This window comes from Sapajus apella, unplaced genomic scaffold, assembly GCF_009761245.1.
Source record: "Sapajus apella isolate SASKATOON/1434 unplaced genomic scaffold, GSC_monkey_1.0 scaffold12, whole genome shotgun sequence".
In the NCBI taxonomy this organism is placed as follows: Eukaryota; Metazoa; Chordata; class Mammalia; order Primates; family Cebidae; genus Sapajus; species Sapajus apella.
In genome coordinates, this window is record NW_022436952.1 from 28,039,938 (window position 1) to 28,056,514 (window position 16,577).

At 39.4% G+C, this 16,577-nt stretch overlaps 1 protein-coding gene and 1 pseudogene across 3 annotated transcripts in view; both read left to right on the top strand.

Annotated features, from left to right (window-relative positions):
- Positions 1–13,707, top strand: part of DHX40 (DEAH-box helicase 40) — a 46,307-nt gene extending 32,600 nt beyond the window's left edge. For 2 of the 3 annotated variants that reach the window (XM_032280700.1, XM_032280701.1), the window contains exons 13-18: positions 3,431–3,545; positions 4,065–4,173; positions 6,396–6,490; positions 10,407–10,476; positions 10,737–10,965; positions 12,131–13,430. In XM_032280700.1, coding sequence (XP_032136591.1) covers positions 3,431–3,545; positions 4,065–4,173; positions 6,396–6,490; positions 10,407–10,476; positions 10,737–10,965; positions 12,131–12,270 — 758 coding nt within the window. In that variant the 3' untranslated portion in view covers positions 12,271–13,430. Of the gene's footprint in view, positions 1–3,430; positions 3,546–4,064; positions 4,174–6,395; positions 6,491–10,406; positions 10,477–10,736; positions 10,966–12,130 lie in introns of all 3 variants that reach the window. The other variant, XM_032280699.1, reaches the window with a different exon arrangement.
- On the top strand, positions 9,083–9,848 carry LOC116553309 (annotated as a pseudogene).
- Positions 13,708–16,577: the final 2,870 nt, after the last annotated feature.

Sequence of the window (16,577 nt, forward strand, 5' to 3'; positions counted from 1 at the left end):
TTTTGTATTTTTGGTAGAGACGGGGTTTCACCATGTTGACCAGGATGGTCTTGATCTCTTGACCTCGTGATCTACCCGCCTCGGCCTCCCAAAGTGCTGGGATTACAGGCTTGAGCCACCGCGCCCAGCCCTCCCCTTTCTTTTTCCTTTCCCTTTTCCTTCCCTTCCCCTTCCCCTTTCCTTGAGATAGGGTCTTACTTTGTCACCTGGGCTAGAATGCAGTGGAACAATCTTGGCTCACTGTGGCCTTGGGAGTGGGATCCCAAGCGATCCCACTCAAGTGATCGCTTAAGCTATCTTCCCACCTCAGCCCCCCAAGTAGTTGGGACTGTGGGCATATGCCACCATGTCCAGCTAATTTTTTTTATTTTTAGTAGAGGCAGGGTTTCACCATATTGCCCAGGCTTGTCTTGAACTTCTGGACTCAAGCAGTCTGCCCACCTCAGTCTCCCAAAGTGCTGGGTTTTCAAGTGTGAGCCACTGTGCCCAGCTACTCTATATTACTATAGCAGGAAACGCCATGATTCTAGGGATTCCAGGAAGCACTGATTCTTAGGTAGGCTTGTCTCTTAGTGTTGAGAGCCAGGATGGGGTCAATGCTGCAGTCTAGTGCAATTTGACTTTTGGCACAGTATCTTCTGGGGGGTGGCAGTTAGGTGCTTGAAATGAGATATTTTGGGTTAAAAATTAGTATCCCTGGCTGGTGCGGTGACTCATGCCTATAATTCCAGCATTCTGGGAGGTAGAAGTGGGTGGATCACCTGAGGTCAGGAGTTCAAGGTCAGCCTGGCCAACACAGTAGAACCCCATCTCTACTAAAAAATATAAAAATTAGTTGGGCATGGTGGTTTGCGCCTGTAGTCCTAGCTACTTGGGAGGCTGAGACAAGACAGTTGCTTGAACCTAGGAGGTGGATGTTGCAGTGAACCAAGATTGCACCACTGCACTCCAGCCTGGGCAACAGAGCAAGACTCTATCTCAAAAAAAAAAAAAAAAAAAAAAAATTAGTATCCCTCAGCAGTTCAAGAAATGGAGATTAATAATAATTTATATCTTCTTCTTATCAGGGTCATTTTATGGTCTGATATAAATAATATTCTCTTTTGTCTCTAGCTGCTTCATTCAGTTGCTACCTAGGTAATGTAGTTGGAAGCTACTTAAAGAATAGGATGGAAGGCTTTATACTTAATCAAATTACTTTCCTCCTAATAACAGGAATTGCTGCTTTACAGATTCACCTTGTAGTCTATTGCTGCTCCCTGAAATCAGGCAACATTGTGCCTCTGCTAAATCTAGCTGTGATAGGTATAGTGAATAGGAACTGTGGTGTGACATGTTAGGTTGAAGGAAGGATCCCTATGCAGTTTTGAAAAAAGTGGGACTCTGAAAGATTAGCCCTGGGTTGGCCAGGCGCAGCTCACGCCTGAATCCCAATACTTTGGGAGGCCGAGGTGGGTTGATCACAAGGTCAGGAGTTCGAGACCAGCCTGGCCAACATGGTGAAACCCGTCTCTACTAAAAATATAAAAATTAGCCAGGCGCTTGTAATCCCAACTACTCAGGAGGCTGAGGGAGGAGAAATCACGTGAAACCAGAAGGTGGAGTTGCGGTGAGCCGACATTGTGCCACTGCACTCCAGCCTGGGCAACAAGAGCGAAACTCCGTCTCAAAAAAAAAAAAAAAAGTTAGCCCTGGGTAAAGTGCCATATGGGGAATTTGGGCAGTCAGAGAGCACATCTGTCCTTAATGGAATAGGGGGCGTCGTATCAAAGTCAGTAACAGATAAATCTCAAAAACATAATGTTGAGCAAGAGAAAACAGACACATCAAGTACATACTGTTTGATTGATTTATACAAAGGTTAAAAATGGGCAAAACCCGGCTGGGTGCAATGGCTCACACCTGTAATCCCAACACTTTGGGAGGCTGAGGCAGGTGGATCATGAGGTCAGGCGTTTAAGACCAGCCTGACCAAGACGGTGAAACCCCATCTCTACTAAAAATACAAAAATTAGCCAGGTGTGGTGGCAGGCGCCTGTAAATCCCAGCTAATCAGGAGACTGAGACAAGAGAATCGCTTTAAGCTGGGCGGCAGAGGTTGCAGTGAGCTGAGATCATACCACTGCACTCCAGCCTGGGTGACAGAGTGAGACTTTGTCTCAAAAAAACACAAAAAGAAAAACAAATGGGGAAAACCCATCTGTAGGATTAGAAGTCAGGATATAGTTACCCTTGTGGAAGGGAATGGGTAGTTACTGGAAGGAAGGCATAAGGGGGGCTGTTGGGATGCTGGTGATAACTGTTGATCTGGTTGTTGGGTACATTGGTATGTGTATGTTTGTGAATATTAATTGAGCTACACACTTATATCCTGTAATTTTCTGTATGCATGTTATACTTTAATATTACGTTAAAAAAGAAAAGAAAATGTTTGTAGTAGGTCAATTCTGCATATATGGAGATCATGTCTAATTGCCTATAGTTGGGAATTGGATAAATAAGAACTGGTTAAATTGTGTTATGTTCCCCATACTCCTGGATAACATCGTATCACTATTTTTTTTCTTTTTTGAGACAAGGTTTCACTCTGTTGCCCAGGCCAAAGTGCAGGGGTGCTATCACGGCTTACTGAAGCCTCAACCTGCTAGGCTCAAGTGATCCTCCCACCTCAACCTCCTAAGTAGCTGGGACTACAGGTGTTCGTCACCATGCCTGGCTAATTTTTGTAGAGACGGGGCCCTGCTGTGTTCCCCAGGCTTGTCCTTAACTCCTGGGCTCAGTTGATCCACTTGCCTCGGCCTTTCAAAGTGCTGGGATTACTGGCTTGAGCTACCACAGCTGGTCCTATATTGCTGTTTTTGAGAATGAATAATTCTATATGTCCTAATATGGAGCTGTTATTAAATGAATAAATGAATTTTCAGATTATGTATTCCATTTATAGAAAAATGAAGCACTATGTACATATGCTCATATATACATAGAAAATACCTGGAGGGACACACACTAAATAATGAACAGTAGTTAGCCTTGAGGATTGGTTTATGGGTAGTGTGACTAACTGGGGAACATTGAACTTTTACATGATATTCTTTTATACCACTACATTTTTTTTTTTTTTAACTGTAAGCATGGGTTACTCTTATAACAAAACTAATTTAAAAAGTAAATTGCAACTGCTATTTTAAAAAGGCAAGTAGATTGGTAGGAGTAATGTTGTTATCCAGGTAAAATCTCCAAAGTGTTATTAAAAGAAGAAAAGGAATTATGGGAGAAATTAGAGCCTCCCAAGAGGAGTTAAGAAGAGTTCATATAGTTCTACCTTACTTCACCCCAGAGGATGAGGCAGATTTTAATGAGCTTCTGAAAACAAAGTGATTGTAGACACTTAATGTAAAGTATAACTGAATTGCCTCTCTAATTCTTTCAGTTGATCCAGAGTACCAGAAGGAAGCAGAACAGAGACATCGAGAATTGGCAACTAAAGCTGGAGGATTTAATGACTTTGCAACTTTAGCTGTCATCTTTGAACAATGCAAATCAAGGTATGTAAGGTAGTCCTTTGTATAGAAAATGTCAATTTGATGTATAGTTCCAATATGTACTTATTATGTGGCTCGTGACACTAAGGTTCAGTGAAGATGATACTGACCTCAAGGTATTTTGAATTTCAGTGAAATTATCTATGTCAGATGACTGTTGCTTAGTGTAGGCACTTGGTATATGATATTGATTCTCTTCTTTTCTCCTCAAACCTTTCCTGAAAATGACCTTATAGAATTTTGCGTCTATATAGGTGGCCTAGATTAAAAAATGATTGGATATTTGTTAATGCATATATATAAGTAAAGAAATCTATTCACAAATTATTTTTTAATGTAGTCATTAATTTAATTGTTTTTTTTTTTTCAAATTTCCTAAAACACTTCTTTAGTACTTGAACAGGTCTCCTAAAGGAACTGACAGTTGGTTATGGGTTTATACTTTTGTAATAGAAATGAGAATGTTAGATTGTCTTTTACTTAGAGAAGATATTTTAAAGATACGAGTTTTTTGTTTTGCAGTGGAGCTCCAGCTTCATGGTGCCAAAAACACTGGATTCACTGGAGGTGCTTATTTTCTGCATTTCGTGTGGAAGCCCAACTTCGAGAACTAATCAGGAAGCTTAAACAGGTGATTGCCATAATGTTATTTTTTTCTTAAGTAGCATTTTGGACCTATATATTTCATACTGAATTTTCAGTGATGTACATTACCACCCTTTCTTCACTACCAACCTTCCTTTCTATTTGTTTCTGTGTATAGCCATCTCCCTGACCCCATGAAAGATTCCTAGTAGTAATAAAAGAATTGTATCTGCAGAATTGAAGATATTTGAAAATTGCTTACCTGATACATAATTGACGTGCAATAACTAATACATATTTAAGGTTTACAATTTGATGAGTTTTGACATTTGCATAAAACAACTGTCAAGATAATGGAACATACCCAACTTCTCCTCCAGTTTTCTCATTTCCTTTTTTTTTTTTTTTTTTTTTTTTTTGAGATGGAGTCTCACTCTGACCCCCAAGCTGGAACGCGGTGGCCCAATCTCAGCTAACTGCAACTTCTGCCTCCCAGATTCAAGCGATTCCCCTGCCTCAGCCTCCCAAGTAGCTGGGGTTACAGGCTTGCATCACCACACCCAGCTAATTTTTGTATTTTTAGTAAAGATGGGGTTTCACCATATTGGCCAGGCTGGTCTCAAACTCCTGACCTCAAGTGATTCACCTACCTCGGCCTCCCAAAGTGCTGGGATTACAGGTATGAGCCACCGTGCCTGGCCTCATTCCCTTTTGTAATCCATTTGTCTCACTTCCCAGAACCTCCCCACTTACCCAGATAACCACTGATCTGCTTTCTGTCATTATACAGTAAGTCCTCACTTAACATCATCTGTAGGATCTTGGAAACTGACTTTAAGCACAATGATATACAGCAGGCCCTAGAAAAATGTTTTGTTTTGTTTTGTTTTTTGTAACAACAAACCTGATTTCAGAAAAATGTTGTTTTATTCACCATTTTTTTTAACATTGATGAGAAAAAAAAATTACTTTAAAAATTTTGCTTAACGTTGCAGTTTCTAAGAACTTATCATTGATATTGAGTACTTGACTCCAGCCTGGGTGACAGCGTAAGACCCTGACTCAAAACAAAACCAAAAAACCTACCCATTCTCTTCTTTCTCCAGCCTCTGGAAACCACTGTTATACTTTCTTTGTTTCATTATGAATGTTTTCTATTTGCCTTATCTTCAAGTTCATTAATCTTTTCTCCTGCAGTGTTTAATCTGCCGTGAATCCCATCTAGTATATATGTCATCTCAGGTGTTGTATTTTCATCTCTAGATGTTGGATTTCAGTCTTTAAATTTTTACATTTTACTTTTCAGGTCTCTACTTTTTGAACATACATAATCCAGCTATACAAATAATTATATAATGGACTATAATTAAATCTGTGTCAGTTCTAGGTTGATTTTAATTTATTGATGTCCTCATTTATGGATTGTATCTTTTTGCTTTTTTACATCATACCTGATAGTTTTTCAGTGAATACTAAACATTGTGAATGTCACCTTGTTGGGGGCTGGATATTTTTGTGTTCTAGTTACTTGGATATGTTTTGATCTTTTTGGGTCTGTCTTGCATCATTTGGTAGGTGGGATCAGAGCAGCACTCAGTGCAGGGCCAGTTACTCCCCTCTACTGAGGCAAGGCACATCTGAGTGCTCTTCCTAAAATCACATGAATTATTATAGTGTAGTATTCTCATGTGGCTTATAGGAACAGGCGCCATTACTAGCCCTGTGAAAACATCCTTTTAAGAGGTTCTTTTCTTGAGCTGGTAGTTTCCTCAGATTCATGTGCTAATCAGTACTCCACAGAACACTTGAGGAGGACCCTTTGCATCTCTCTGGAGTTGTGTCCTTACGTAGTTGTCTTCTTTCCTGAACTCTTGTTCTGTGAATTCTAGCCACCTTGGTCTTCCTGGACTCCCAGCTTTGTTTCCTTAACCCAGGGAGTTCTCTGGATTCCATTTGAGTTTTACTTCCCTTTACCTTGGTCTGCAGTCTTTCTCAAGGCTGAAGTTGGGGCAGTCGTTGGGCGTACTGCATTTATTTCCGGTCTCTGAAGTCACTGTCCTTTATTGCCTGATATTACAGTGTTTTGGAAATCATTATTTCATATATTTTGTCCTTTTTTTTTTGTTTTCAGGTAGAAGGGTAAATCTGGTCCCTTTTACTCTATGTTTGGCAGAAACAGAAGTCTTTAGAAATGTGGATTTTTCAAAATAAAAGATTATTTCAAATTGTGCTATGAGAATTACCACTCTATACATATTCTTTTTACAGCAAAGTGATTTCCCAAGAGAGACCTTTGAAGGCCCTAAACATGAGGTACTACGAAGATGTCTCTGTGCAGGCTATTTCAAAAATGTAGCTCGAAGGTAAGCAATGAGAACTTGAGAGATGGATCAAGATATATACTGTATTTGACTAACTACAATATTGGGCTATTTAATAATAAACATTGAAGATTTGATTTAAGCTATTTGATGATTATGACATCAATTACAATGACCAGGGAGAACTGCAGTGGCTCAGAATGTGGTATTAGAGTTCAAGCAGGTTAGGAGGTGTGTTTTTAGGGTGGCTGTTCAGCATGGGTTATCTTCACTTAAGGCAAGTAACAAGAGTTTTCTTGCAGAGGGGTGGCTCTATGTATAGTGTGAAAGCCAGGTAGGTTGAGCATGGCATCCCTGAGAAAAGGTAGCTTGGCATGGAGTGTTAGGGCTTGAGCAAGATGGGGAGGGGTTATTTGGTTTGGGGTATCAGTCTGAGTGTAGTGAGGAAGGCTTTTTTTTTTTTTTTTTGAGATGGAGTTTCATTCTTGTTGCCCAGGCTGGAAACCTCCACCTTCTGGGTTCAAGCCATTTTCCTGCCTCAGCCTCGCCAGTAGCTGGGATTACAGGCATGCGCCACCACGCCCAGCTAATTTTTATTTTTAATAGAGACAAGGTTTCTCCATGTTGGTCAGGCTGGTCTCAAACTCCCAGACTCAAGTGATCCACCCGACTCAGCCTCCCAAAGTGCTGGGATTACAGGCACGAGCCACCACACCCAGCTGGAAGGCATCTTTATAGAGAAAGGGATAGCATTGGTGGTGATGGAGATTCATTATATACAGAGGAATTAGTCACATAACTATGAGTGATAATGGTGAAGGGAATTAAAAATACTGAAAGTAAGAAAATGGGAATGATCTCTGTGCTGCTGGATTGAAATTTCAGTATATCATTATAAAAGTTAGGGGTTTCAATATAGATGGATGCATGGACAGACACTGGAATAAAAATAGATGTTAGTGTGTATATATGTAATGCATTTATATGTATGCAAATTTTTTTTTTTTTTTGAGACGGAGTTTCACTCATGTTACCCAGGCTGGAGTGCAATGGCGCGATCTCGGCTCACCGCAACCTCCGCCTCCTGGGTTCAGGCAATTCTCCTGCCTCAGCCTCCTGAGTAGCTAGGATTACAGGCACGCACCACCATGCCCAGCTAATTTTTTGTATTTTTAGTAGAGACGGGGTTTCACCATGTTGACCAGGATGGTCTCGATCTCTTGACCTCGTGATCCACCCGCCTCGGCCTCCCAAAGTGCTGGGATTACAGGCTTGAGCCACCGCACCCGGCATATGCAAATATTTATATGTATATATGTGCTATCTCTGAGAGGGACTGAAACAGCAACTCCCAGTCCCTCTATTCACTGCAGTAACAATGAGTAGACATAGTGCCCAGATCTTGACTTGGGACATCTATCTGCCAGTTAAAGAAATCAGGGCTCTTTGGAGAAATGGGGCTGGGAAAGTGAAAGATGAGCCCAGAACATTTTATTTTGCCAGCAAGCAAAGAAGTGATTAACAAAGGTTGAAGCTATGTCAGAAGAACATAGGAGCCAGCATGAAGAGGCCCCAACTGATCAAATATGAGACACTTTAAGCGTCAAAATCAGTAATGATAGTAGTAGATTATTATGTACTTAATAAAATGTGAAATCATGTGTCTATCATGGTATAAGTTAATAAATGAGTAAATTAAAAGCTTAATGAGAAATGGAATTGTTTACAAGTACCTCTCCATAAAATTTTTATTAATTACAAAAGCAAAAAGTAATTTTACAGTGGAGAATCCTGGCATATTCTACCAGAATCAAGCATCAAGGTGAACATAATGAAATAAATCGAAATCATATTCTTCCTGATAGTATACAATGAGAAAAACACAGCATTATGTCTCTGACGGACATACCACACAGTAACTAGCCTTGACATCTTTAAAGGTGCCAAGATCATGAAAGTCAAAGACTGAGGAAGTATTCCAGAATGAAGGAGACCAAAGGGACGTGAAAAGAAAAAGGCAGTGTATGATTCTGAATTACATCCTTTTGCTATAAAGGATATTATTAAGACATTTGGTGAAATGACAGTGGGGTCTAAGGATAAGATGTTAGTAATGTATCAATGTTAATTTCCTGGTTTTGATGGTTATAGTCATGTTGGAAAATGTTCTTGACTGTTGACTGTAGGAAGTGCACACTCAAGTATTTGGGGATAATGGAGCATTAGGTTGGCAGATTACTCTCAAATGATTCAGGTAAAAAAGACTTTTTTACTTGCAACTTTTCTGTAAATTTAGATTGTTTTACATTTTTTTTTTTTGGAGACGGAGTTTCGCTCTTGTTACCCAGGCTGGAGTGCAATGGCGCGATCTCGGCTCACCGCAACCTCTGCCTCCTGGGTTCAAGCAATTCTCCTGCCTCAGCCTCCTGAGTAACTGGGACTACAGGCACGCGCCACCATGCCCAGCTAATTTTTTTGTAGTTTTAGTAGAGACGGGGTTTCACCATGTTGACCAGGATGGTCTCGATCTCTTGACCTCGTGATCCACCCGCCTCGGCCTCCCAAAGTGCTGGGATTACAGGCTTGAGCCACCGCGCCCAGCCTGTTTTACATTTTTAAAAATGATATGTCTTGGTTACCCACTGTGTGCCAAATTGGGCAGGTATTGAAGATAGAAAGGTAGAGTAACATGAGTCCTTACATCATTCTTGATGATACCTGAATCTAATGGAGGATACAGATACGTAAGTGAATAATTGCAGTGCAGTTTGATGTGGGTTATACTATGGATATATACAAAGTACTATAGGAAATTATGACAAATAAACTAGGATTATTATTTTGATAAGTTTTTTGGAATAATGTTTAGGTAGGGAAATGTGGAAGAAAATATGTTAAGGGCATGAATTGGAAAAATGATAGATGAACTAATTGTCAAGTTTTAGAATAGTGAAAAATCGAGGTCCAGGTGGAAGATGGCGGCAGCTGTTGCGTCTTGGCTTTCTCATCTGCTGGGTCGGTCCCGCCCACAGCTGGGGCGGCCTATGTCGAGTGCCGCCTACAGCGGAGAAGGTTCAGGTTGCATGTGGAAGGTCCTCACCTTCTTCGTCGTGCTCCCTGGGGTGGGAGTCAGCATGCTGAATGTGTACCTGAAGTCGCAGAAAGAGCACGAGAGACCTGAGTTCGTTGCCTACCCTCATCTTTGCATCAGGACCAAGCCGTTTCCCTGGGGAGATGGTAACCAAACCCTATTTCATAACTCTTGTGTGAATCCACTTCCATCTGGCTATGAAGATGAATAAAGAGAATCTGGACCACTACCTGGGCACCAGGGAGCACAGCACTGGTTTGGACCATTACTCTGCACATGGACCAGAAAAAGTATATGGGACCTTAAACTCACCTTCTTTACCTGTATCAAATGATGACTGGGGTATACTGATCTTCCGTTCCTTTGCTTGTGACAGGAGATGGCTTAAATAAATAACTTAAACTTTAAAAAAAAAAAAAAAGTGAAAAATCACCTATCCCTTTAAAAAGAGATGCAGTGTAATATAACATAAAGAAACCATATTTAAGTCAGAAGAACCATGTAGAACTTGGTTTTACCATGCATTAGCTCTGTGATCTTGAAAAGTCTAGCTAATTTATTTGAGTTTCAGTTTTGACCTTTTAATAAAATTCCTGGCTCTCAAAGCTCATAGATTATTGTTAATTACTGATTGCTTATACCTAATTGTAGCTACTTATACCTAATTGTAGTTACTGTTTAACTTGAATAATTAATTTAAGATGAATTTGTAGAGAGGTTGTAGTAACAATTGAATAAATGCAAACCTCTGCTTATAATGCTCTTTGTAGTAGAACATACTGCAGTTGTTCATTGCTGAACTTAATGCTCTATTTACTTCATTCTTTTACTGTTCTAGTCTTTATCATTTTGTTTTTCTGTTTACAGATCTGTTGGGAGAACGTTTTGCACAATGGATGGGCGTGGAAGCCCAGTTCACATTCATCCTTCCTCAGCAGTAAGTGCTTTATTTTTAATAAAGGGAAGAAATTTGTAAAGGTGTAGAAATAAGTAATATATAAATGTCTTCTACTTTTCACTTTGGGGTTAAATTTGCATATATCTATATTACATAGATCCATAAGGGTATTGGTTGGCATATGCCTCTTGTTTGAAGAAGATAGGAATTAGTTGAGAAGGGTTTGGACTATTTGGTTGGTCTAATGTGAAATAGGGCAGGTTATTGAGTTTATGATCCTTAAAAGAAATGTTTTATAGCTTCATGAACAGGAAACCAAACTTGAATGGATCATTTTTCATGAGGTATTGGTTACCACCAAAGTCTACGCAAGAATTGTATGCCCAATCCGTTATGAATGGGTAAGAGACTTGTTACCCAAGTTGCATGAATTTAATGCACATGATTTGAGCAGTGTGGCCCGACGTGAAGTGAGAGAAGATGCAAGAAGGAGATGGACAAATAAGGAAAATGTAAAACAGCTAAAGGGTGAGTAAATTGTTTGTTCTACTCTTAACCACTATGCCATAGTGCTTCCCAGTAGTGCTTTACTATTTTTCTTTATAAAAATGTTGTGAGGCCGGGCGCGGTGGCTCAAGCCTGTAATCCCCCTGTAATCCCAGCACTTTGGGAGGCCGAGGCGGGTGGATCACGAGGTCAAGAGATCGAGACCATCCTGGTCAACATGGTGAAACCCCGTCTCTACTAAAAATACAAAAAACGTTAGCTGGGCATGGTGGTGCGTGCCTGTAATCCCAGCTACTCAGGAGGCTGAGGCAGGAGAATTGCCTGAATCCAGGAGGCGGAGGTTGCGGTGAGCCGAGATCGCGCCATTGCACTCCAGCCTGGGTAACATGAGTGAAACTCCGTCTCAAAAAAAAAAAAAAAAAAAAAAAATGTTGTGACTGACCTGGGCAATGTGGTGAGACCCCATCTCTAAAAAAAAAAAAAATTAGCCAGACATGTTGGTGTGCATCTGTAGTCCAAGTGACTTGGGAGGCTGAAGCAGGAGGATCACGCGAACCCAGGAGTTTGAGGCTGCAGTAAACTGTGATTTCACCAGTGTACTCCCGCCTGAGGGTGATAGAGTGAGACGCTGTCCCTTAAAAAAAACAAAAAGAATTTATTATTTATGCATTATTAGCTCAGAATCCCCTTTGTTTCCAAGGGCCTTTTTCTACAAAATATTAGGACTCTGGTTGTGAGGCATAAATAGTTGTGGTACAGAAATAGGACAAAGTTTAATTATCAGCTTGCATACACAAAGCGCTTTTAAGTAAAGCTTTTTGAGGCTGAATGATGAAGCATATTGTATTTTCTTTATTTGACATCACTGGAAAATAGAATGGGTGAAGAGTTTTGCCCAAGAAATCATAGAAAAGTCTTTAGAAATGTTAGCCACTAGGTATTTTATTACAGTGTTACAACACTGTGCCATGTTCCTGAAATAGGGTCAGTTTTTCTGATGCATTAGCCTTGGTGCCCTTAATTTTGTAACCATAGACTACATTGCTTTTGAAAGGGCAAAATTTATTTTTCTCTTTATTCTTTTTACTTTGTTAATGTTGATAAATCAGGGCTTCTCTTTCTCTTAACACTTCCAGTACTGAATCTCAAAGCTAAGTTTTATTGGATTAATTTGTAATGTTTTCAGATGGAATATCAAAAGACGTCCTAAAGAAAATGCAAAAAAGAAATGATGACAAATCCATATCTGATGCACGGGCTCGTTTCCTTGAGAGAAAGCAGCAGAGGACCCAGGACCACAGTGATACACGGAAAGAAACAGGCTAAGGTGGTGAACCCTCCAATTCAGGAAGTAGGAAAAGCAGCCAGGAAATGTGCTTCTACTTTGCCAGTTATTTCAGACAGCACTACCAAGAAGAAGTGGTCAGCACTTGTTATTGGCATATGAACTAAAAGCAAATCAAAGTTCATAAATCAAAGCTCATCAGTTCCCATAAATGCAATTGTCAAAGGAAAGATTGCATTGCCATAGTCATAAGCAATGATACATGAAACCAATGAAAGACAGTACATGTAATATTTTCCTCAGTGCAATTTTGCTGGCCTTAACTGGTATCAAATGCTGTCATTGAGATGTTTTCAAAGAACATTGAGTTGTATTTAATCAGCGTGTACTCCATTTGCATTGAAGCATTAAAAATTATTTTCCTTAAATCTCTTTAAGGCCTTCTTGTCGCTATTAGAATAGTGCTTTATCAGGTATGTGACCATTTCTTTCAGAAGGCTGAACATAAGAGGTTTCTACTCAGCAATACTTAAATGTCTAACTGTTTAATTGCTACAGAGCTTTATAGATATTTAGAGAAAAGACTTAATCAATTAGTAAATAAAATTGCCTATGGCAGGATTCTTTCTTGAATTAATATTAATCCTTAAATTGATTTTTCTGGGATTATACAAATTCCTTTTTATATAAAAGTATATTGTTTAAAACAGTAGCTATAGCCATTAACCAAAGGACAGATGATATATATATATATATACATATATATATATGAGTTCTTTTTTAGCCATACCTACGTACTTATATCAGCACCATGTATGTAGGTGTGATAGTGCTTTCAAACAGCCCCTCCACCTGGCCTACTCTGTTATTTCCAGCTGCTTGGGTAGGGCCATTTAACTTCCATTATGCCATACTTGGGATGGGATTTTCAAAGCAGGCAACACTATTTCATCGTGTTTCAAATTGGAACCTTGAGGCTAGTTAGTATCACACTCAGGCCACACTCAGCACTTGCCCACTCTTGTTTACTGCCTTGTAGTTATTTGTGTATTTGTCTCCCTCACTAGATTATACGCTCCTTGTGGGCAGGGACTATGTCTCTTTTCATCTTTGTATCTTTCATGCATCTGGCATAGTGCTTTGCACATAGTAGTCACTCAATGTTTGTTAAATAAAGCTATTAGTGTCATTAAAATTCAAAGACAGTATATTGTGTGTTTTTAGATATTTTGTGTAAAGTTAAGAATCTAAATTTTTTATAGGTAACTAAACTCTTCTAGTTATTTCCTTTGGAATCTAGTTTTATGTTCAATAATAGAAATTTGAAATGTTTATCAAAAATCACAAGGACCCAAATTCATGTATTTGTCCCTAAAATAAGGTGAGTGATAGTTTCTCTGAACCTTTCCAGTGTTTTAATTTGTTAATTTTTATCTGTAGTGCACTAGACACTGTTATTAACACATATTAATCATTTATTTCTGTCCATTTCTCTTCTCAGGTGTATTGTATAAGGGCATTTCCTTAGATGTGGTGGGAGTGTGTGTGAATTATTGGAATGAAAGCTCTTCTAGTTTAGTAAATATTAAGCACACATTCTGAATCTACATCTCACACTCAAATTATATCTGTTGTTTCAGTAATGTCCTTTATGGCATTTTTCTCTAGTTGAAGATTTAGTCTAGGATCATGTATTGTATTTAGTCTCTTTGAATCTGGAAAAAGTCCTCAGTCCTTGTCTTTGACACATTAACATTTTAAAATAATATAGGCTAGTTACTTTATAGAATGTTCTCAATTTGGGTTTCTCCAATGTTTCTTCATGGCTATGCATTTTTAACTGGAATACTGCATAAGGAATAGTGTCTTTCAGGATATCGAATCTGGAGGTACGTGACATTTGCCCCTTACTGATGGTATTAACTTTGATTACTTATTAGGGTGCTTTTTAAATGATATCAATGTAGTTATCCTTATAATTCATAAATAATTTGAGAGAGAGATACTTTGACATTATATAAAATATTTTGTTCCTTATAAAATATGACATTTTGGATTTATCATCAATTGATTATTCTTGCCTGAATCCATTTTATTCTTATGGCTGTAAAATTTTGATTTTTTTTTCTAATTCTTTTCTGTATTTGTTGGTATTATATTGTAAGGAAGCATTTTCCTTGAAGGATGAATGATAAACGAGTGGGTGCTAAGAAGAGCATGGATCAAGACAGATAATTAGTTATAGAAACCCCAGGGGGTGTTTGAGATGGTGGCAAACAGTTGAGTTTACTTGGTGGATAGAATATATATAGCAGAGTAGCTGGCTGATAATGTTGGGGTCAGATTATAGAAAGCTTTGAAAACCAATCTGTGGAATTTGGAATAATTTTATAGATTTGTTAGAAGGGAAGGACATCATTACAGTTTTAGGATAATTGTGACTGATACTGATAAGTTTCTGTTTTTTGGTTCGTGTTGAGAAGACTGTGAGAGTAACAGTATCAAGGGAATGCTGGAATTAGTTAAGGCAAGAATGTGGAAGCAGCCCTGGGGGAAAGGTGTTTTTATGGAGGAGTTTGTTCTTAAAATAATGTGAATACACCTTCAAGTTACTAAATGAAACAAAACAGAATCAAAGACAAATGTTATAATAGGCCGGGCACGGTGGCTCACGCCTGTAATCCCAGCACTTTGGGAGGCTGAGGCGGGTGGATCACGAGGTCAAGAGATCGAGACCATCCTGGTCAACATGGTGAAACCCCGTCTCTACTAAAAATACAAAAATTAGCTGGGCATGGTGGCGTGTGCCTGTAATCCCAGCTACTCAGGAGGTTGAGGCAGGAGAATTGCCTGAACCCAGGAGGCGGAGGTTGCGGTGAGCCGAGATCGCGCCATTGCACTCCAGCCTGGGTAACAAGAGCGAAACTCCGTCTCAAAAAAAAAAAAAAAAAATGTTATAATAGAAAATGGGCAAAGACATGGTCGGTCCTTTTATAAAAGGGGGAACAGGAAGGAAGGGTCAATAAATAAGACAATGAACCTAACTTGTAATTAGGGAGATGCCATTAATTTACATCATATTAGCAATAATTAATACTTCTCAAAAGTGTTGGTGATGAAGAATAAATTGTTCTTGTTTAATTATTTATTTATATACAGCTCTGTTGCCCAGTCTGGAGTACAGCATGATCATGGCTCACAACTTCCTTGACCTCCTAGGCTCAAGCAATCCTCCCTCCCTAGCCACCTGAGTAGCTGAGAGTACAGGTGTGTGCTGACACACCCAGCTAATTGCTTTAAAATTCATTTGTTGTAGAGATGAGGTGTCACTATGTTGCTCAGGCTGGGTCTCCAACTCCTGGGCTCAAATGGCCTACCAAAATCCTGGGATTACAGACATGAGCCACCATGCCCAGCCAGGTCTTTACGTTAGACAACATTTTGGCAATATCTAGTAAAGTTGAAGCTGTATACAACCTGATACCTAGTAAGTCCACCTCTAGACTTAGGTGGTTTTGAACAGGTTATCACATCTGGAGGTACATGGCATTTGCCCCTTATTGGTGATACTAATTTTGATTACTTAGGGTGGATCCAGTAAGTCCATATTTAGACTTAGGGGTTTCTGGGTTTCTCTAGACTAGGAACTCTGAGACTATATACAATATACTGTGCCTCATAAAATTGGACTCCTATAGATTTAACATTAATTGCTGATGATAAATACATTAAAAAGTTAAATACAGCATTCATTACAATGTGAAATACAACATTGTTTCTAATAGAAAAAAAATCTGAAAACCGCACATATATATAGCTATCAGTAGGGAAAAACATTAGTAAATTGTGATGCGTTCTCACTGTTGAATTTTACAGCAGTGAAAGTGATTTTTGAAGTTCTTGATATATACTCCTATTTAGCAGGACAGATGAACCAGTTCATATTCCAACCAGCAACATGGTAAAACCCCATCTCTACTAATAATACAAAAAAAAATTAGCCAGGTATGGTGGCTGTGGCCCCAGCTATTTGGGAGGCTGAGGCAGGAGAACTGCTTGAACCCTGGAGGCCTGGGTTGCAGTGAGTCGAGATCGTGCCACTGTACTCCAGCCTGGGGTGACAGAGTGAGACTCAAAAAAAAGGGAGGGTATCGCTCTGCCACCCAGGCTGGAGTGCAGTGGTACAAAAATAGCTCACTGCAGCCTCAATCTCCAGAGTGGCTGGAACTACAGGTACACACCACCACACCTGGCTAATTTTTTATTTTTAGTAGAGACGTGGTCTCACCCAGCCTATGTTGCCCAGGCTGGTCTTGAATCCTGAGCTCAAGTGATCCTCCCGCCACAG